General features: G+C 34.1%; 1 protein-coding gene and 1 pseudogene across 3 annotated transcripts in view; one reads left to right on the top strand and one right to left on the bottom strand.

Annotated features, from left to right (window-relative positions):
- The window catches only part of PPP4R4 (protein phosphatase 4 regulatory subunit 4), a 74428-nt gene that overhangs the window by 23105 nt on the left and 27976 nt on the right, over window positions 1-23347 (bottom strand). Inside the window, exons 3-14 of one of the 2 annotated variants that reach the window (XM_081132997.1) lie at window positions 22539-22641; window positions 14260-14407; window positions 13677-13750; window positions 12107-12213; window positions 10850-10957; window positions 10014-10135; window positions 7674-7796; window positions 6518-6687; window positions 4811-4930; window positions 2447-2524; window positions 1247-1330; window positions 483-665 (exon numbers count right to left, since the gene is read on the bottom strand). In XM_081132997.1, the coding sequence (XP_080989123.1) occupies window positions 483-665; window positions 1247-1330; window positions 2447-2524; window positions 4811-4930; window positions 6518-6687; window positions 7674-7796; window positions 10014-10135; window positions 10850-10957; window positions 12107-12213; window positions 13677-13750; window positions 14260-14407; window positions 22539-22641 (1420 nt within the window). Of the gene's footprint in view, window positions 1-482; window positions 666-1246; window positions 1331-2446; window positions 2525-4810; window positions 4931-6517; window positions 6688-7673; window positions 7797-10013; window positions 10136-10849; window positions 10958-12106; window positions 12214-13676; window positions 13751-14259; window positions 14408-14549; window positions 17459-17564; window positions 17672-22538; window positions 22642-23347 lie in introns of those variants that run through there. The other variant, XM_081132998.1, reaches the window with a different exon arrangement.
- Window positions 5119-5621, top strand: LOC308557099 (cytochrome c pseudogene; annotated as a pseudogene). Its single transcript has one exon. The product of its transcript is annotated as a cytochrome c pseudogene (transcript).

Raw genomic sequence — 23347 nt, 5'->3', positions numbered from 1 at the left:
AGCTATGACACTTGGTAGGTTGGGTGTATTAAATGCATTTTTTACTTATATTTTCAAGTTACGACGGGTTCATTGGGATATAAGCTGAGGAGCACTTGCATGACAAAATGTTAACAATAGTTCAATCTAGGTGATGGGCATATGAGGGTTCTTTATAGTATTTTTTTCTGCCCTTTTTGTATCTTTAAAATTTTTTCAGCCTGGCTGGCATGGCTCAGCAGTTGAGCATCGACCTATGATCTAGGTCATAGCAGTTGCATTGCTGGTCAGGGCACGTGCCCAGGTTGCAGGCTCGACCCCCAGCGGGGGCATGCAGGAGGCAGCCGATCAATGGCTCCTCAAGGACCCGGCAAGAAAACATCTTTCTGGGCAGAATGCAGTGAACTGAGTTTGATGTACTATTTCAAGAACGTAAAAAATTTGGCAGTCATTCCAAACTCAGGTGTGAGTTCAAAGAATAAGATAAAGGGTTTGGGGCTCACATTTGTCATCATGATCGTGAACATTCTTTGTAAGAACCGATAATAAATCTGATCACTTGATATGACGTGAGGCAGGCAGGCATATTTCTGTAGCAGCTTCTCGTGGGTTCTCCATTTTAAAGAGGCTGCAGCTCGCTGTTCAGCGGCTGTGAGTGCTGGAATCAAGTCGGGCAGAGAAGATAACTGAAAAAGAAAACACACCAAAAGAATCAACGATAAATGAATCAGTGGCAGGGCTCAGCCAGATTATTCAGCTAACAATACATCAGGGAAAGAAATGCTCTTGTTCACTTCAGAACTTAGGAGGCATCTCAGTTGTTACAGGGAGGTAATAATCTGATTAAATCAAATACTTTTTAAAAATCCATAAGTAAAATTTATTAATTACTGGAAACAAAATTTTGAAAGAGACTGGGACTCTTACAACTCTTCTAATTAAAGTAAAATTTATTCTATTTCACTGTCAGCAAACTTTGACTTTCTAAATTCCTACTCTTTTGTCCTTATCAGTCGTTACTCTTGGAATAATAATTAATGTGAATAAAAACTGAAAATATGAATGTAAACTCCAAGGGCAACAAATAAAAATCATAGTATAAGAACTGTAGAGGAAATTCAAACTGTTCAAACTTTGACATTTACTGAGCACCTACTACGTGGCATTTTAAATGTTTCCCATGCAGCCTTTCATTGATTCCTCACAACTCTGTAGAGAAAGGTAATATTTTACAACATTCAGAAACTTTTTGATATATGGGGATTACCTTATTTTCTTGAATATTGCTTTCTCCACCAGTAGACATAAGTTCTAGGATTTCTGGAAGATGATCTATAAGAGCATCCAGTACCTTTTAATAGAGATATTGATTACTTTGTGGCAAGTACAATGTTTTTCTAACCTTAGATTAGTTAATTTCACATGTCAATTCCTATACAGAAATAGTGTTATTTACCAAACAACATTTTAGAGGTTTCTATTTTCCTACTTTTCTTACATCTTTTTGCTGAAGAGTCTTAGAAACATGATCAACTGTATTGATCACAGTACCAGTACCTATTACTATCAAACTATCAAACTATCAAGAGATTAGTGTACCTGTCTCTTGATGTGTTCAAATGGTCTAGATCTGAGACAGCTATTTCTACACATCAACCAATGTGCTCAAACAGTTTTGAAAAGCACCCTTAGTGATGTCTAAGTGGTGATGAGCTGCACTTTAACAAGCTGGTAGTCATGTAGGTTGAGAGAATATACTAACTATAGCATCAAAATTAAGTATTTCAAAGCCTTCACAAGTAGCCTGGCAGGCAGGGCTCAGCGGTTGAGCATCAACCTAGGATCCAGGAGATCAGGGTTCAATTCCAATCAGGGCACATGCCTGGGTTGTGGGCTCGACCCCCAGTGGGGGTCGTGCAGGAGGCAGCCGGTCAATGACTCTCTCATCATTGGTGTTTCTGTCTCTCCCTCTCCCTGTACCTTCCTCTCTCTGAAATCAATAAAGATATATTAAAAAAAAAAAAAAGCCTTCACAAGTACACTCCAAAAAACAATGCTAAGAGAAAAAAAGATATAAAATGTGATATAACATGATTACAATTGTGTAAAATAAAAACCTTTATATAGAAAAAATAGAAAATGAAAAAATTTAACAAAATAGTAATAGTGACTGGAATTAAAGGTACTCACTCTTTTAAAAGTCAATCTACTTTTTGGCATTTCCAAAATTTTCCTGAACAAATATATATACCTATATATATTTTAAAACTGAACATATTTTAAAACCTAATCTTTTTAAAAGTCTTTCCCTACTTCCAGTCTATGAAATAGTGATAAATGGACTTCAAGCTTCTGGGGCTGGTCAGCTGAAAGAGTTCATGCAATTCAGAGAAGCAGGGGGAAAGGCACTGATGTATTCAAACTTAACATAAAAAGAAGGAAAAAACAAAGAGTAAGAAGATATTACCTCCAGTGACTCGTCTTGCAATAATGTTATTAGTTCTTTATGTATTAAATATACTCCAGAATTCAGAAGTTTAGACACCTAAAATGTAGCAATAAAGTCTCTCAGATTTGACTCTACTAGACATATAAAGGTTATAATAGTAATTCTTCAAAACACATCCCTGTTAGATATTTCTTCTAAGATGAGACTAGGTTAAAACATAAATATAAAATTAATATTTCTAGAAAAATTAATTGCATACATAACTAGCTTTATAGTCTGCTTCATAACATGCTGAAGTGTATAGACATATGGGGGGGAGGAAATGAACATATGGCATTAGAAGTGCAGAAAAATGAATTTATTAGAGTTGTAACTTTGATATCACAGCAATAATAAGCCCATTGGTGCCTCTAGTGCATGTTGGGAAGTCTTGGAACAGCCTTCAGGGTCTTACAGGACATCTTAGGCATCTGAGCATTCACCCCGGTTCAGAGCTTCTGAAAGAGGCAAGTGCTACTGAAGGCCTACAGTGTGGCACAGGGGTGGAGATAACGCCTGAGCAAGCAAAACATAGCAGACTTTTCCCATCGTAGACCTCAGTCAGCATGAGAGGCATTGGGAGAGTCTAGACTAATCCAGCTCCTTTGTGAACAGGTTTGTTTTTCCTTCCAGACAAAAACAATGGTAGATACACCGGTTTGCTCTTCACCTGTATTTATTTATTTATTTTTACATACTGGGCTTCTGAGTAAAGTTTTGTTTGGGGGGAAAAAAAGAGTTCCTGATAAAGAAAATGTTTTAAAACCTTTATACAGGGTGGTTTTTTGACTTGTTGAAAATATTTTCAAAATAATAAAAACAAGAATAAAGTCAGAACATACTAAAGTAATGATCAGAATCTAGCAATAACAGTTAGGGAAATTTAAATCCACCAGTAGACTATAGCAGTGTATCAGTATTCACCTACCTATATGGCATGAGTGTGAAAATAAGGAAACTAGCCACCCAGCAAATAACTACCAATGCTTTCCAAGCTCATTCCTATCAGTGAAATATTTTTGTATACACATTTCAGTATGTTTATTTTTATGGTGTTCACATATTATGTCCACTTTAAAACATAAATAAAAATGAAATATTAAGGGGATGAGATAAATAAACATAATTAAAGAGAAAGAATTCAGGGACAACAGTGTGGTGATTGTGGGAGGTGGAGGGTGGAGGTGGATAGTATAGGGGGATAAACGGTGATGGAAAAAAATTAAAATATAGAATAAAAATAAATAAATCAACATAATCAGAAGCTCTCGTTTTACATAAATATTGCATTCTCAGACTCTAATCTCATGCAACCATCTCTGGAGACTACTAGAAAAATATAAGCAGGCGTGGTAACCACACCTAAATACCCCCTTAGTGCATATTAGAGACAATATTTCTCTCAGCTGGCCAGTGCTCTCTGCCCTCTCTCCTCCTCCAAAAGCATATTTCTATATGTATATTTATAAAGATGATTTAACTGTGCAACAGTGGAATTACTTTACTTAATTATACCATTTAAAGGGAATATTTACTAGATTTTGCACAATGAACATTTCATTCATACCAGAAAAAAATGTTATTCAAAGGAAGTTAATCTAACAATGCTTGATGTAGGAACATAGTGCAAGGAAGGGGGTGAAATAGTCTTACTGAGGATAAGAATACTTATTATACCTCTAATAAAGAAAGGAAACAGTTTATTATGCACTTATAAGGAGGTTTTATGTTACAGTTTTGAAGTTGACAAGTTATAGTTTACACATCTACTGCAATTATTCAAGAAACATGCCCCAAATTTCAACATCGAGGGTTAAAGGGTAATTAAATCCATAAAAGTTTCAATTCACTTTTGCTCTTATATTATGGAGAGTTGTTGTAATAGCTGAATCTAAAAGTTATACTCATGAAACATGATACATTTGCAGTAAAACTAATCAATTTAAACAATCTCTCAATTTTCCACTCTTCTTAAGTTCTTAAGTTTAGGTACAAAGTAAAATGTAAATATTGTAAAGCATATAAAAACTGACTTTATTTCCAAATCTGCAACACCCACATCCACACCCACACCACAATGTTGGTTTAAAGTAAGCATTTAGTATAAATACATTGAATGAATGGATTAATAAATGATAAAAATGTAATATTTATGTAAATTCTATAAAAGTTTAAAAAGAGAATTAAGAAAATTTTAAAATAAGATTTAGGACTAGACTGTGAAAGAGATATAGAGCCTATATTTTATAATACATCTATAAACAGAACTGTACAAAATACCAAATAATCATCTAGTGCACACAGATAGAATTAACAACAAATGTATCACTTCTTCAGACTTACTTCATAAAAGCAAATGGCAATAGTGTATCTGACTGGTACTTCAGGGTCATGACAAAGGCAGAAGAATGTAGAATAGAGTTCCATGTGGAAGTTTTTAGGATCGACAAAAACAATCATGGCCTGGTGGAGGTGGAAAGGAGAAGATGAGTGGGGAGAGAAACACATGCATCAATACATAATATCATAATCGTTTCACTTAAATTGAAATCATGTCCTCTAAATTATAATTTAGTTAAAAATTATATTTGGGAGCGAGAAGTCCAGCTTGAGAGTGGGGGCCTTCGTGTGGAGCGCGATGAAAGAGCGATTTAAAAATGGGTGATGTTGAGAAAGGCAAGAAGATTTTTGTTCAGAAGTGTGCCCAGTGCCATACTGTGGAAAAGGGAGGCAAGCACAAGACTGGGCCAAATTTCCATGGTCTGTTTGGGCAAAAGACAGGTCAGGGCCCTGGATTTTCTTACACCGATGCCAACAAGAACAAAGACATCACCTGGGGAGAGGCTACACTGATGGAGTATCTGGAGAATCCCAAGTACATCCCTGGAACAAAAATGATCTTCGTTGGCATTAAGAAGAGCGCAGAAAGGGCAGAATTAATAGCTTATCTCAAAAAAAGCCACTAATGAGTAATAGTTGGCCACTGCCTTATTTATTACAAATGTCTCATGACTTTTTTTATGTGTACCATATTTAAATTGATCTCATACACCAGAATTCAGATCATGAATGAACGGCTGACAGAGCATTTCTTTTGGGCAGTAGTGATTTAAATAGATTGGCTTGTGGTTAAATGAACATGGTCAGCTTTTTGAACTTTGATGTTAGTATCACTGATTTCCCCTTCTAAAAATAAGATTGGTTTTGATTCGTAAGGTTCAACTTTTCACAGAGATGATGAGTGCCATCTCAAAACCTGTAGGAGCTTGGTTTTACATTTAGATTTATAGAATTGGTTGTATTAATATGTTTAAATACTGAGGAAATCCCTTCACTGTCTCTTAGAACAGGAAGACTGACTTGTGTTTCAAGTTGTGTTCATTAGCCTGTTAAAAGGCAAGGTCTGAAGATAAGCTGGCAGTGTCCATTTTATCTTTTTGGTCTTAACTATGCCAATTTAATTAAAATTCCCTATATCTAAACTGTTGCCTTTTACTGAATGAAAGGCACTGTAGTGTAGTTTGTGTATAATACCAAATAAAGAATATTTAACACCTCACATTTTATAGAGGATCTATAAGGTCAGATGCTTTTAAAATTCAGCATGACAAGATAAAGTAGCAAACTTTGTGAATTCTTCAAGTCAGACTAAGTTATAATTCAAGACTGTCTTAAACAGCTCTTCAAAAGCAACTGTAGAATTGCTATATATGTGTGATTGGTATTGGTGCTTTTGCCAGCTCACTAGAAGGATTAAAGTAGAGGAGAAGAGATCATCAGCACAAAATTGTAAATTATGTGATCATAAGCTGAAGATAAAAACAAAATCACAGAAAAAAATTATATTTGGAAGATCCAAATGTACGCATGTAATTCTAATTTATACATAGAGGTCAATGTAAATTACACCAATATTTACTAGGCACCTACTATATATACCAGACATAATGCTAAACAGCAGGTGTAAAATACAGCAATATTTTTAATACTATCTATTCACATAATTTTAAGTAATAATCAAAATGTTTAATCAATACAAATATATAATACCGGTAAGTTATAAGCACAGTTCTTCCGTACTGATATATATTTCTTCTCCTGCTCTAGGATTTGGGGTGGAACCTGGTTTTCATTGTGTCCATTTTCTTGTTGCAAACCTAATGTACAAAGTTTCTTATAAAACTCCAAAAATCTCAAGTGTTGATCTGGAGTAAAAATTCCTAGAGAAATTTAAAACATTTGTTCAACATTTTAATTGAAAACAAAGCAAAAGACAAAAGCAAAGTACAATAAAAACATAATGAGAACCAAATATTTAAATAAATGGTTAGAGATCATAAATAACAGCAAGAAGGAGGAAAGAGTTATTATTATTAAGAAATCTAAAGGGTGTACTGTTTTACCTTATATTAATTTTAATAATATTTTAATAGTATAAACTATGCAATGCAAGAATTATGCCTGCATTAATTTCTACAGCATATGTCACTATAATAATAATAGTGTGGCCATCATTGCTATTTACTTATGGTAAATACTCTAAATTGCCTGCTGAAAAGACATGTGTCTGCAGAGGAGCTTGAAAATTGAATCTGAAAAATGGCAAAGTAAATTCAAAATATTTTTGATCAATAGACTGGTTCCACATTCATTAACTATCTTAGGGAGCTAGGAACTCTTTATAAATTTCAATATGTTTTTCAACCACCCATTAAAAGTGTACAATCCACAAAAAAATGTTTTATTATGCTAGATGGTTATAACTTAGTTGATGCTTACATTATTACAGTAAGCTAAGAACTGAGTAATATATTCAAAATGCCAAGAGTTATAGATGTTATACTACATTCTGAGCTGAAACTCTCATATTATATATTAATTATTCAACAAATTATTAATAAGGGTATATTTATGATGTACCAATAGTTAATATACAGAGCTTCTTCTATCATATACCAACTGACACATAAAAAGTTCATAAATTTAAAGGGTTATCCCTACTTTACTCTGTCATTGTTCTTTATGGGTTCCATTAGTAAAAAAGTCATCCCAAAATTTGTTTAAATTATGCTACCAAAATTCTAAGATCTCCAAAGATTTTACACACTTAAAGATTTTACAACTAAATAGCTGAAGTTTAGTGACTAAGGTAGAAGAAAAAGGAAAAAATTATCTATAATCTTGAAATTCTTAGGATACATCATACCGTATAGTCCATGGCATAGTTTTCCTAAATGGAAAGATAAGGAAATAAGAATTGATTCATCTGCTTTGAAAGACTTTTCACAAAATGATTTCACTAAGGGAAGTATAGTTTGACTTCTATCATCTGGAAAACAGAACAAAACAAAACATACTTTAGATCCATTGCCCACACTGCACATTTGGAAACTAATACATCTACACAAATTCCAGAAAGAAATCTTACTACGTTAGCCACACAGAAATAGGAATATCTGAAAACAGTGATGATGGAGGTGTATAGTAAAGAAAGAGTCAGAGGAGAGTTGAAATTATCCAAAACTTTAAAGCCACACTGAGGGGGTTGAACTGTATATTGTGGGCCATAGGGTTAAAAAGCTAAGATGACTGAGGTTTTGAGCCTGCATAACTAAAAGAATTCTAACACCACTAATACCAATAAATGAGAGGCAGGCACAGAAAACCTTTCTGACTCTCTCTTGCATCCATCTCATAATATTCTACACTTTTTTTATTGAAATTAAGTTAGCTTATAATACGTTCTATATGGTGAATTTCTTCACTTTTGCTTCCTAGATAACCCTTCTTTAAAAAGTTAATTATTTTAGTATGCCTGCTTAAATCAAAAGTTTCTGATATATTAGTAATATTTAAGTCTTGATTCTAAATACTCTCTGAATTTCCCATAGTTCTCTTAAACTTTTGTAAATGAATCACTATTTTATTAACGGTCTGACAATACTAAGTAAAGTGCTGTGACAGGCTTATTAGTATTATTATTACTGTTATTATAATCACATTTCAGTACCACATCTACTATTTTAACTAAATAGTAGTTCTTTAGACATTCTTTAGACAAACACTTATTCAATTTCTTACAGAACAAACATTATATTAAGTACAAAGATGAAACATAAATAACCTCTGAACTTGAGAAACTCAGAGCAGCAAAGAAGCCCAAAACAAAAAATCTCATAAGACAATGGGATCACGTTTGCATAGTTGGTATAGCACAGGGGTCTGTAAACTTTTTTGTAAACTTTCTAAGCTTTGCAGTTATCTGTCGAAACTACTCAACTCTACCACTGTAGCACAAAAACAGCTACAGAGAAAACCTAAACAACAGGGCATGGCTATGCTCCAATAAACCTCGTTTACAAAACCAGGTGGCAACGGGACCTGGCCTATAGGCCATCATTTGCCAACCCCTGGTATAAGGGATTTGGAAAGATGTCAGAGGGGAAAATATATTAGAACTGGGCAAGGAAGAAGGAGAAGTGGGCTAGGAGAAAAATAGAGGGGAGGGAGAAAAAATAAGGGAGAAAGAGCATGTGGAAAGCCTCAAGGTGTGAAAGAGTCCGGTATGCCAAGACGATGGCAAGCAGGGCTGGAGCATCAGATGTGGAGGGGTGAGGAAGAAAGGGAGGAAATAAAGGCATGAACACAGGGTAGGCCCAAACTGCCCATACCGAAGGGTGGGGCAGAGAAGGGGAAGAGAGCAAAGACCATACCAAGTTTCTAGCTTAGATACCTCGGGGTGCCCAATTATTAGGACAAGGAGCTTCATTTATTCAGTCATTCAGCAAAGTGCTTTGCAGTTTTTACGTCTCTGGTTCATCATACAGCCTAAATGATTATTCCATAACATTCATACATTGTAATAATCTTTAAGAAGCTCTCCAAGTTCAGGTGAATTTTGTTAATCCAAGTATATGTAATACTACAATTACACAATAGAGTTTTGCAGCTGAATATTTGACATTTTACCCCTCCAAATTTCATCCTATCAAAATAGTTAATGTTCACTGATAAACTAAAGTCCAGCATTAGTCAAGAATCTAGTCATACACTCAGGAGAGAAGCTAATTGTCTTTGTGATTTAATTTGCACAACACTAAGAAATACTTCTTTACCCATTCCCATCTAAATACTCCACCCAGATCTCTCCTCCTGTGGGTCATGAGATTTCTAGCTCTAAAATATTAAGGGGAGGAAACTAATTTAAATATTGCTTTAATCAAGCTCTTTCTTGATTAAAGGGTCAATTAGCTGAGCAAAGGCTAATGACCAAGCCAAATTGCTAGTCCTATACATAAGTCCTATACAAATTTTGATGAGAGAAAGAGAGGTGTGGAACATGTAGTAACAGCGGGTGCCATGAGGGTAAAAGTGGCAGCAGAGAGGAAGGACCAAAAAAGAGAGAGAGAAAGGGAAGTTTAACATTCATATGAAACTTAACATAAGAAATTCTGTCCTGCATCTACCTTTACTTCTTATTAGTGATACAAAACATAGGGGAAAAAACTGCTTTCAGAAGCAAAGATGTGTCCACATGGAGATTTACCTGTATCAAATATGTCGAGCAGATTAACCAAAGTTTCAAATGCTGCAAGCCGCACACTGCAGCCTTCATCCCTAGAGAGTTCTATCAATTCAGGGAGCACCACGCTTTTTGTAAGGTCTGTCCTGCACAATAAGCAATGGAAGAAAATAAATCCAATCAATAAATTTGTAGCAAGAACTTACTAAAAACAAGTCACTAGGTTAGATGCTATAGAAAATAGGAAAAATCATAAAGATATGGCTCCTGCTTTCCAGAAAGTTGCAGTCTGGCTGGGAAAGCTTGATATAAACATAAGAAACATTAATAGTAACTGCAAAATTATTTAAATTCAATTTGAGTTCCCCCAACACAATATTACCTACAGAGATCTTAATACTAGTTTACATTAAAACTACAAATTATAATATAGTTTTCCAGTTTAAGCAACTTCAGCAAAGCAGATCCATGTTTGCCTTTGCTGGGGCAGGTTGTAGAATTCAGATATGATGGGGCTGATGGTTGGTTCTTGTCCTCTGTCCATGCTTTTGTTTTTTGCTTAGTTTATATTGGAACATTTTCCCTTCCTAGATTTAGGCATTTGGAATGATAACTAAGTAACTTAAAGTGAGAAGGAAAGAAATTAACATTAATTGAATGCCTGCCATATTGCTAAGCATTTTCACTTTTATTTATTTTAAACAGACACATGAGGAGGTACTCCTTGTTACAAGCATTCTTAAAGATAATATAAAGTTTCGCCTTTCATTAGCATGCTTCCATGGAAAACAGAAATAGGATATGAATGCTTGACTATCCAGAAATAAGAATATGACATAAGAAATTGAAAGCATACTTACCCAATGCCCTGAGCTATATTTTCTAACTGCCGACACATACAAGATCGAACTTCATATTCTACATCTTGACAGAGTGATTTTACCAAGGGAAGTATTTCTCTTTTAATGCTTAGAGAAGAGGAAAGGAACATGCAAATGGGTGAGTGTTTTAGAATAATTAATATTTTCAAACAGTTATCAAAATTTTAGCTTAATAATAACAAATATACTTTAATATATTTTATAGTTTCCAATCTAGTTTTACATAAGTGATTACATTTGGATGTTATCAACTACTTGTAAATTATGTATATGACTGTTTTTATTTAAAATAATGGTTAATTTTACAAGTATCACATGATCTCATTTATATGTGGAATCCAATGAACAAAATAAACTGACGAACAAAATAGATCCAGAGACATGGAAGCATGGAACAGACTAAGGAATCTCAGAGGGACCGGGGGGGGGGGGGGGGGGTTGGTGTTTTCAGGATGGGAAGAGATTAACCAAAGAATTTATATGCATATATGCCTAACCCAAGGACACAGACAATAGTGTGGTGAAAGCCTGGGGTGGGGGGAGAGGAGGAACAGGGGGGAGAGGGTCAATGGGTGGTAAAGAAGGACATCTGTAATACTTTCAACAGTAAAGAAAATTTAAAAATAAAATAAAATAATGGTTAATTTTGGATTGGCAGTTAAACATTTAGCTAAGATAAAAAGCTGTAGGCAAGTGGAATATCTGATTCTAGCAACCATCATCAGGCAAAATATTCTTCAATTTTATATTTTATCTTGTGTCTTAATTATACACCATTCCGCCTTTCCATTTGGGATTTATCCTTTGGGCAGAGAGTAGCATACAAATTATAAACATTCTCTACAAAACCTCAAAATAAGATGCATTGTTCAAAATAATAAATTTGTAACAAAAATGAAGAAAGCAGAACGTCTATCTTTATGTCATGTTTATCAATTTTTGAAGTTTACGATAATGCCATTTTACTCTCGGAACTACACTAGGTATTCGGCAGAGTAGATTAAGACAGGAAATAGAAGAAAAGTTAACCTTATTGATTTTGAAAAGAGATGAGATCAAGAAGAAATGCATCTGAATAAGTAGACTTCTGAGAATTCTATAAAGTTAAAACAGCTAAATTTGTATGCAGTGTGGAGTAACACAAACCTAATATAATTGTTAATCACACAGTTACTATTCATTTTAAATCAATTTAATTTAATAAAATAGAAAAAAGTTAAGACAGTAAATACTCACGTATGGGCATCAAACTTGTTGGTCAATTTTCCTAAAATTTTACAACTAACTAAACGAGATTGGACTGTTTGGGAAAGTTGTGCCTTGGAAACAAGTGGATTCAAAATCTGAAAGAAAGATTTAGAGAACAAATTCACAAAGTTTTATATATTCTTGACACTAATGTCAGCTATTTTCTTCGAAAGATAGTTTAATGTTCTAAACGTTTTTAAAGAATTTGAATTACAATTTGAAGTGCATGGTTGTTCATAGCCTGGACCACCTTGTTTTATTTAAGGTAAGATGATGACAAATTATGTAATTAAAAACAATTATACACAAAAAGACTGAATTAAAGCATAAATAGCAGAAGATATTCTAGAGTAAAAACTGCATCCTACCACATCAAAAAATATAAATAATACATGTCAACGTTATACTCAACATTTAAATAGGTGTAATCATCTAGATGTTTGGCATCACGTATACAAGCATCCTTTTATCTGGGTAAATCTTCCCATTTTCAAGCAAGTATTTTGCGCTTGAGATAACACCATAAACTGTATGAAGGCAAAGGCCAAAGATACTTCATAAAATCCATAGAGGACACTTTATGGATAGATAACTGTTTGTTTCAACCATGACATATTTGAAAAGAAATATATAGACGGATAACGTTCACAGGGTGAAAAACCTTTTCATTACAGAAAAAAATTCCTTTCTAATTTTCCTACTCTCTCATCTTAATTTACTGAAACTCTTAGAGAAGGATGCATTGAACAATGTTGAAAATTAAAAAGCAAATAACAAATTGGTAACAATATTGGCAACAAACATAACAAAGGACTGGCAACCTTGATAAATAGCACATACAAATAGTGATCAATGATATTATTAGATAATTCCAAAGGAATAATAAAAGTGATATAAACATAGTACATGAGAAATACATACAATAGTCTAATAATTTTTTAAATTCTGATTAAAATTTAATTCCACTTTTTGGCCCATTAAATTAAATTTGAAAACTACTGCTGATAAAAGTCCAGGGAAACAGGCATTTTCACATATTGCTAGTTAGGACCCTAAAGAATGTTAATGCCCCCCCTGACCCAGTAATTTCACTTTTTTGAAAGCTATAGTTAAGGAAATCATCTGAAAAAGAGGAAAAGCTCTATAGAGATGTTCATTACTGCCTTATTTTGATAATAAAATACTGAAAACAGGCTTAGATATCTAACAAGTAAGTAAAATATATTTTGTAGCTACTGCCAAGTGAGTTCTAAAATAACATAGGAAAATAATGCTAAGTGAAAATCAAAATAATGCTAAATGATCACTAATATGGCCAACAGCAACCATACACAATGGAGGGGAAAATGTACAATGAAAATATATCAAAATGTTAAAAGTGGCTAAGTACAGAATCATGGTTTTCCTTCTACTAATTTCTTTATACTCAAATTTTCTATAATAAAAATGTTTTGCTCTCAGAGTGGGAAATAACTTTATTCTTTTTTTAAATACTATTTTTATAAAAAGAAAAACTTTAGAGTGACTTACTAGTATTTACCCAAAACAAATTTATTACCTCATGCCTTAGGATTTCTTTGGGCAATACTTCTATTACAGACAGAAGAGTTTCCAGCCATGCATTGCTGACACCTGATTGACACAGATAAAACATGCCAAATGAAATGTCTCACCAATTTAGTTTCAACTCAGTCATTAATAGTTACAATAGTACTTAATGATACAATGGAATAATTATTTTTATTACTAGTGTAAGAAGTTTCTCTATTTTTTATCCTAGACAACATCTAGGAAACATTTTTGTATTTAAAAATAATATTAGGGGGGTATCTTTAACCCAAATTGTGCAGTTTTGCTGTATAATAATATTATAACCACAAATGTTGTAAAAAATTTTTAATCTAAGAAGAAAGTGTAAATCATAAGATGAACTAAAAGGGTCTTCAGCATTCAAGGATAATGAACTTTGTGGGTTTTTTAAGGAAACAGCCAGGGCCATTTTTAATCATACTAATGATCAACTCTTGGACAGCATGGCCTCACTCAGTTGTCCTCATCAGACTAACAAGATTCAAAGAACATCACGACCACATACAAGAAACAATACATAAGTGTATAAAGAAGCATGCCAGGCCCCTGACCTGCATCCTTGTGCTCCAGATGTAGTAGAATGATTTGCAGGAAGGAGTGGGCATATGTATGAATTGACACTGATTCTTCCTGTAGAATGGTCAGAAACGACACTGCAGCTGTTAACTGCATTTCCACGCCTGCAACATGCAGGACTTCCTGTAGAATCAGAAAGAGTCTGCTGTTACATAGGTGAGAGATCACAAATTACAATTTTTAAAAATCCAAGGTCATAGAAACCAAACAATCATATACCACAAATAACTGTATATGACTTTTAAGAATATGTATGATTGCTTTATTTAAGGAAACTATATTAATCCGCTCCTGATCACTTAAGTCGTTAGACCAAATAAAGTTTAAATGCCTTAGGAACTGATAAAATAACATTCCATTGCTTTATGAATGAAAATTCTAAAAGCACATAAACCTTAATACAATAGGCATTTTTGATAGATTTCAGCTTCTTGTTGCTATCTGTATTGTTCAGTTTGCCATCACACCTGGAACAATAATGTCAGAGCTCAGACAATCACATGTGTTTTCATTACTTGTATTTCTGCTTCAAAAAATAAACACCGTATTTTGCTAAAAAAAGAAATACACTTAAGACTTGCAAATGTATTTTCCCCTTTAAACAACTGACAGGAACATAAATTACCATGAAGTAAACTTATTAAAAGAAGAAATTTTAAAATATAAGAATGTTTTTCAAAAATTAATTATATTCATTGCCATCTCCATTCACCATTAAGAAAAAATTTTTAAGGTATATTCACAGTTAAAGCCTAAGTGAGATTATTCGTTTTCAACACATGAAAAGTCAAAACAAACTTTCACATAAACCTCATTAAAGATATTACCTATACTTCTCTAGAAGAGAGAATGTGTGTGTGATGTAAAGGTAGCTAAGAGAAGTAGCTGTTTAACCAATATGGCCAATTATAAATTTTAATGCCTGTTTTATAACAAACATAGGAAAATTAGTAGAACAATGTGGAGCCTGCAGCCACAACAAAGTTTCACATCTGTGATCCTAAGAAACTTCATCTTTCTGCACCATTTCCTAATTTATAAAATGTGAATTATAACACCATCTTCTTAGAGATTTAAACCATTTAAACAGAACTCTTATGACTTACCAACTTGTGTAAATTGAGCATTAAATAATGACCACTGTACATCCAACTATCCCCTCTCTACAACTAGGCTCTCTAGTAGGAACCTCATCTTGTCCACACCTGAAGTGATCTCTTTCCAGCACCTTCTCCTCCTCCAACTTTCACCTTGGTAAACAGTAAATGACAACTCTGACCTTCCAGTTATCAGCCCAAAAACTTTGAGGTCATCCTTAACACCTTAGTCCCTCACACACCACAATCACATGACCAGTCAATCCTGATCCAGAATCTGACCATTCATCACCTCCACCGCTACCACCCTGATCCAGGCCACCATCATCTCCAGCTTGAAGTATTTCAACAATCTGCTGACTAGTCCCTGATTACATCACTGCCCTGCCTGTACGGCAGCCAGAGAGATTCTTGGAAGTCAGATCATGTCACTTCTCTGTTTGAAACTCTCCAATGGCTTCATATCCCCCTCAAAGGAAAAGTCAAAGTCCTTGCAATGACTTATAAGATCTGTTCCCAGTTCCTCCCTTTTCCCAGATCTCCTCGTGGTTAGCTCAATGATCTCTTTCAAGCCTCTGTTTAAATATCACCTTTTCAATGCAAAGAGCCCTATTTTAGCCTGAAAGCCACTGTTGCCCCAGTTCTCACTACCCCCTTTACAGGCTTAGTACCTCCATCATCCAACCCATTCATTTGTGTGTGGTCTATCTCCCAGAGCTAGAGTATAAGCTTATGATTGCGAGAATTTTTGTCTGTTTTGTCCACTACTGTGTCCCCTGATCCTAGCACAAAGCAGGCGTTTGGTATTATGGCTGGAGGACTCTCTCTTACCCTTTCACCTAAACTTCCTGCTCTTGATGCTCTCTCCCTCCATACACATTTTCCACATCTCCTGAAAGGTAGCTTCAAGAGACTTTGAGGCAAGTCCTAAAGATTAGGGATTGGCAGAATTAGACGCAGCAAAACAAAAATGGATCACATAGAAATGCATTCTCAATCCTCTATCATGTCAATAAGAAGACATCCTGCCCTGTCCTACCCTAGTATCTCTGTAACCATGATTTAGAGCAGCTACCCAGACTCCTTGATTCAGCTTGGTGGGACCACTGCCAGTCACTGTGCTAGAAGACATTCAGCAGCACGTCATTCTACAGCAGAAGAAACAAACTCAGAATCCTCAAGCATTTTGCTGAAGGCCAGTGAGCTAGTAACTGGCAACTCTAAGACAACCTGTCTGCATGATGCCAAATCTAAGCACTGGATTCTTCCTCACAGGTTTTGCACTTCCATTCATCACTTATTAAGGAATGGCTTAAATCGATCCTAAGTGTTCCCAAGGTGGCATGGGAGATGTGGCAGCGGCTTACTGTGGCTTATGTTTATGCGGCATGCTTAATTCCCAGAAAACCTATCAAACATTAGGGTGGCTGATTTTTGTTTTGTTTTGCTTTAAACTTTTGTTTAAACATTATTTGCACAAACATTATTTTACAAGTCTTTCCAACCAGTAGTCAGTTACGGATCTTAAGAGTTCTTGGCTGATAGAAAAAGAGAAGAAACGATGAGGAATGAAGCAGAGGCACAACTCATCTCTGAAATCGGCCCTCCTGTGTCTCCTTGGTTTACTGTTTCCAAAACAAACATTGTTCCACACTAACGTTCTGGATTTGGGAAACGCTTTCGGAAGGTTTGACGTGGCCAGTATACATCACTTACAGGTTTCGTAAGGCACAGTTTTTATTTAGCAATAGAAAGTACTTGCGAAGAACTATTAAAAGAAATTGTGAGGGCCACCAAGTACATTCCGGTTCACATGAGTCTGCTGTTTTAAGTTCCAAGAGATGTAATTTGCTCCCTCTTAGTGTCATTAAAGTCCTGGGTTTGTATGTATATGAACGTTATGCAAAAGAGGACATGAGAAGCTCTCCAACTTCATATCTTCTTACTGCATTACTTAATCTTGACTCCCGCAGCAACATTTGCCCCAACTATTTTGCATTTAATTTTCGAAAATCCTCAAGTCTTATCAGGATTTGGGTTTTTCTCTTGTGCTGACTTCAACATCTGGGACTGCCCACTGTTAAGAAACCAGCACAGACTAAGAGATTTCATCACTGTTAAAAATCAATTGATTTCTAAACATATTTTTCTGAAACATAGTACAATAAGAGTTTGATACTTACCGGTAAGTATTCTCCTCCACAGAGTCACTCACACCTTCTGGACAAACATAGTGAGATCCATACTCTCTGGGTAAATAAGTGTGCATCCTCATGGACCTTGGAAGACACTGAAAAGTAAATTCCTCTATTGCTTAAGTGCATGCCTTAATGCCAGTTACCCTTCCTCCTATGTACTATTGTATGGCTGGCATTCCAACTTGAATCCTCAAAAATGAAATGAGACTGTTTATAAATGAGTTAATGGTACATTTCCAAATTTCAAAAACTATTTTGATTCAAGGAAGGAAAATACACTAGACACTTCTGTGTTTAAAAGTCGTTCTTTAGTTAGCATGAATGGTGGAAGAAAGCATTTTATACAACAATGTAATACAGTCCTTGCAGGGAGGGAAACTGCTCTGTCTCCAAAATACCTGCATTATATGCATCAAGAAGAGATTTCTCTTTATAATACACAACATAGAGAAGCAATAAATAAATTATTGGCTTATTTTAAAAAAGCATATGTTTTAGATTCACACATTTGGAAACTAAACTAACTTAATGAAACTGGTAAACACATTTACCATAAATGGTAATGTTTAAAGGTAAAGGAGACCTAAAATTACAAAGTATCTTTGTATATTTTTAGAAATAACATCACTGATTATTTTGAAATTAAATAATAGGGATTTAAATATTAAAATATTGAAGATTTAGGACATATAAAATATCTGGAGTTTTGAGGATCGTAAATGTGGGAATTTTTAGTAACAATAACAGTGAACAGCTCTTTTCACTATAAAATGATAATATTTATGAAAGACTTTAAAACTGAGTTAAATATGAATAATTGGAACGTGCCAACTCTAAGACACCTGTAACAATTAACTCCGATACCTCATTCTCTTCCCTGCCACTAACTGCCACGTTCCCCACTAAAAACAGCGCACTGAAAATCAAACTGAGAGGGAAAATAAAATAAAGAGGAGACAGTGGACAGGAATAAGGGATGTGTTTTACCCTTCTGTAAATCTGTTTCAGTGGCTTGCAAGGTTCATGAGGAGGTACACATAAAAATACCCCAAAGATCTCTTCCCATTAGGGAAATACCAATACCAGTAGAAACTATCATATGACTACGTAAATGTGCAATGAAGTATCCTGGCGTGCAAAATCATGACAACACCAAATAAACACATTTCAAGACAATGATTTTGACAATGAACTACTCTGTCAAATCATTTTTATATATAACAAATTAGTGGTTAATCTGATAAATGACTTATAAGATCTGTATACTGAAACTATAGAACACTGAGAGAAATAATATGAGAACTAAGTAAATGGAAAGAAACATCATGTTCATGGATCAAGACTCAATATTGTTAAGATACCAGTTCTTCCAAAATCAATCTACATATTTAATGCAAAATAATAATAAAAATTCCAATAGTTTAGTTTTTTTGGTAGGAAGTTACAAGTTAATTCTAAAATTTATATGAAAATACAAAGACATCAAGAAGAGCCAAAATAACTTTGAAAAAGAGAAACAAAGTTGGAGGACTTTTACTATCTGATTTTGAGATATTATACACAGCTACAGCAATTAAGACTATGTGATATTGATACAAAAACAAATCAATGGGACATATATAGAGAAAAAAGACTTCCACATGTACACTGGCAATTGATTTTAACACAGGTGCAAAGGCATGTCAGTGTAGCAAGCGCAGTCTTTTCAACAAATGGTGCTGGGTCAATTGGGACAAAAGTCTATACCTTGTACCATACGTAAAAACAAACTCAAAATAGATCATAAACCTAAAAATTAAAAACTAAAATGATAAAAACTTACAGAAGAAAACAAAAGAGAACAATCTTTGTGATCTTGGGTTAGGCAAAGGTTTTTTACATTTGACACTAAAAAGCATAATCCATGTCTTTAAATTTTCTAAAAGTAAATCACTCATAGACTGATTAATATTAGTAAGTGCTCAAAATATTTTATGTAAATTCAGTCTTGTAATACAAGTGAGCATTTATAGTCATAATGGCATTTCATTCATATATAAATATTTACTGAGTACCTCCCATGTCCCATGCACTGTTCTGAGCACTGAGAAAATAGAGGTGAACAAAAGGGAGAATTTGTCCTCAAGGAGGTTACAGTTCAGAGGAGGAAACAGACATAGAACAAATAGGTGAGTATAAAGATCAGGATAAAGTGACTGTGCATTGAGAGTTTCTGAGGAGCTAAAAATTGAAGGGCTAGGAGGAAACAGACATTTGAAGAGTTAGGAATGAGTGGTCCAGGCAGAGAGAGCAGCCAGCCCCTGAGATGAAAGAGCTTGGTGGTATTGAAAGAGACATGTTTGGTTGGAATCCGGGAGGTCCAGGTGGGGTGTGACTTAAAAAGACGTTAGAGTAATGGTCAGTGACAGAAAGGAAATATTTTGACCCTTAATTAGCTAAGAAATTATGACCATGGCAAAAGTGAATAAAGTGGATATGTGTGATTTTTGTCATTGCTTTATCACTTGTAAGTAACTGCTCGCAGAAGCGAGGCAGAATTGAAGAAGGCGCTAACTATAATTACAAATACATCTTAACAATATCTGAACATGATGATTTAAAGATGATTTGCACATAAACATAGGTTTCATAATTTGACATGGGGTTGTTTAAATGTTTAGCTGCCTACATTATATAGTAAATCCTCTATAAAAGTCATTATTATTGCCCCCATAAAGTCGTACCCAGTAGCTTAATTCTTCAGCACTTTTACATAAAATATGAATCACACTATTAAATATTCCCCTGTGCTTGCTCTTCAATTGTTTTCCATAGTTTTCAGGCCTCCCTGATATAAAATCTCATCTGGGACTAAACAGATGACCGTGCTGGTTAACTCAAACATGAATGACATCATTTATCAAATAAAGGTTTTCCTAGTACATATTCATTAGTATACACTTTCTTCATAGTATCCATTCACTCTGTTGATTTTCTATATTATGGATTAATTTTTATTACTTTAAAAAGTTAATAAAATCATCTTTATAACTCAGTTATATAGTTTCAGCAGATATATTTGATTCATTGTATAAATATAATCTATAGATGAGTACATAATATTCTTTACACTTTTCCATGAAAATACGATTTGGGGGGAGTTATTATTTAATTAACTTGATTGTAACCTCATTAGCAAAAAAGATTTTTTCAAAATAATTTAGAGACCTCAAGGTCACTACTCTCTATTCTTCATCTTTTATTTTTACTTTATGAAACTTTGGACATTCAGTACACTATCTGTGGAGCAGATTTAGCCTGCTCAACACAGTACGTGTATAGTATGCTCAGTATTTTAGCTTTAAATCTAATTAATTTATATAGAATAACTTTTTTTTTTTTTTTTAGAAAGAGAAACATCAATCATTTCCTTCCATACATGCCCCAACCAGTGGTGACTGAACCTGCAACCTAAATATGTGCCCTGACAGGGAATCGAACCCTCAACCTTTTGGTGTACCAGACAATGTTCCGACCAACAGAGCCACCTGGCCAGGGCTAGAACAACTCTTTTTTTTTCAGAATAACTCTTCATCAAGAGTACCTAGCTACCTGTTCCCTTCTAATGTTGTTGAATTCGCACTTCAGGTGTTAAGCTAGCAAGCTCAGGTCAGTTAATATCACCGAAGTTGAATGTAAAATTAAACCCAGGCTGTATAGTCTTATTCCATTTAAATTATAGCATGATTCTGGGAAAACAGATATGAAAAAGCTTGATTCACTTTTGAATCACATGCGATGCTAAAATAAACATCTCAATTCACAGCTGTAACTAGTAAATTTTAAAAAAAAGAAGAAACTCATACTGCCTACATAGAAGGGTAGGTTATCTTGTAAAAATACCGGTATAACCCTAATCTAAATCACAGTAACTGGAACCATGCTACATATGCCCAAAAATAAAACCTAAGGACACACTAATAATTCCAGTACTTTAAACACATATAAGTTAATTTAAAAGTTATGAAAAAGTTATAACCAAACAGAAAGCCAAAGAAAAGTATACAAAACCATTATCAAAAATAATCCCCATTAGTATGTAACCTCCCTGAGCCCATTAGTAGGTAAGCTCCCTAAGGACACATAGATTGCTGTCTGTTTTGTTCATTCAAGTTCTTAAGAACAGCACTTTGCACATAGGTACAAATAAATAATAAATATTATGTATTAAATATTTAACATTATATATTAATAATCAACAAATACTAAATAGAGGAAAGAATGTTTTAGTAGATCAAATATTTTTTGTTTATAGCAGGAACACTAATTCTGAAGAATTTATGAAGCAATAAAATAAATATAAAACTAAAATTGTGATGGCCACAATTCAATCTTTATTTGATGATTCTTTAAAAGTCACACCACAGGGTCATTATTAGGAATATCAGTGAAATTATATATTATCAATGTTGTCAAATACTATTAATATAAATTTAACTCAACAGAGTACCAAATAATATAGATTAATCAAAGAACATGTATGCGTATACACATAGCCCACGGACACCGACACTAGCGTGGGGAAAGCCCGGGGCAGGGTAGGGCCAGGGTGGAGCAAAGGGGAGGAAAATGGGAGACATCTGTAATACTGTCAACAATAAATAAAAAATAAAAAAAGATAGCTATGATTTTGTAAGACTAATTAAGATTTTCCTGAGTACTGAAAAGCTAACTTTATTAAAATATTTCTACTCAGAAAATGACTAAAGAAATCTTTACAACTTAAGACCTGGATTTCTCCATTTCCATCAGCTAATTTCCCTAAATATTTTCATCACAATTCCAAATGTGTATCATACAACTTCCTCCACTCAATGATTAAGTACAAAAGATCAGCCATCAAAAGTTCTGAACTTTTCTCCAAGACATGCTACTGGGTAAAAGAATGGTAAATTCAAATCTTATTTCGCACCAACTTACTCTAACTTTTGGCAAGACTCTCCGAAGTGTCTCAGCAGGATTCTGTCGCATCAAAAACGGAAGATTTGCAATCACACTTGTTCCCTGGATATCTTGACCAGCACTTACAGAGAAAAAACAAATTTTAAATTTGTAATTATAAGCTGAATTCCTGGTTTATGACTATAAAAAGTAGAGTCATAATGGCTGCTTTTAATGACAAACGCTCAGACTTCAACAAAGTTTTAAACTTTAAACACATCATTTAGATACAAAAATAAAACCAGAACTGAAATTTCATTAAGTAAATCTTATAACAAGTGCAGGAAGATATTAAACAAGATTATCTACATACGTATCTTGAGTCTAAAAGTCTTTAAGACTATTATTAAATACTTTAAAATTCTACCTCATTTTTTTCCTGTGACCTACCAATTTGCTGCACTTTATAAAAAATATAAATGGAAAATTTTCATTATGGTAAAATATTAATAATCATAACAGCAAGGGCAGTAACAAAATCAGCTATAGCAGAATCATACAACTTCCTTCTGTTACAATGAAATTGCTGTAGCCCTAGACTGACTCAGCAAGTTGGCAGAAACTTGTTAAAGAAACACTCAACATTCTTCAAGGTCAGTAGGGCATATCTATCTCTACAGTGCCTTTTTGACACAGTATTCATCAGGCACTTAAAGCTTTACCAAAATAATCTCAGTGATACTCCAGTGATTTACATGCCTTAGAAAAGGGTCCAGATTCTTCTGAGAAACCAGTTTCATGCAAAAAATTCTGTTTTTAAAACATAAACTAAGTGACGTAAGATGTGC

Source organism: Miniopterus schreibersii (assembly GCF_964146895.1).
Source record: "Miniopterus schreibersii genome assembly, chromosome: 1".
Lineage (NCBI taxonomy): Eukaryota > Metazoa > Chordata > Mammalia > Chiroptera > Miniopteridae > Miniopterus > Miniopterus schreibersii.
Note: the sequence above shows the minus strand (reverse complement) of the source record. Positions and strands in the feature narration are given on the sequence as shown.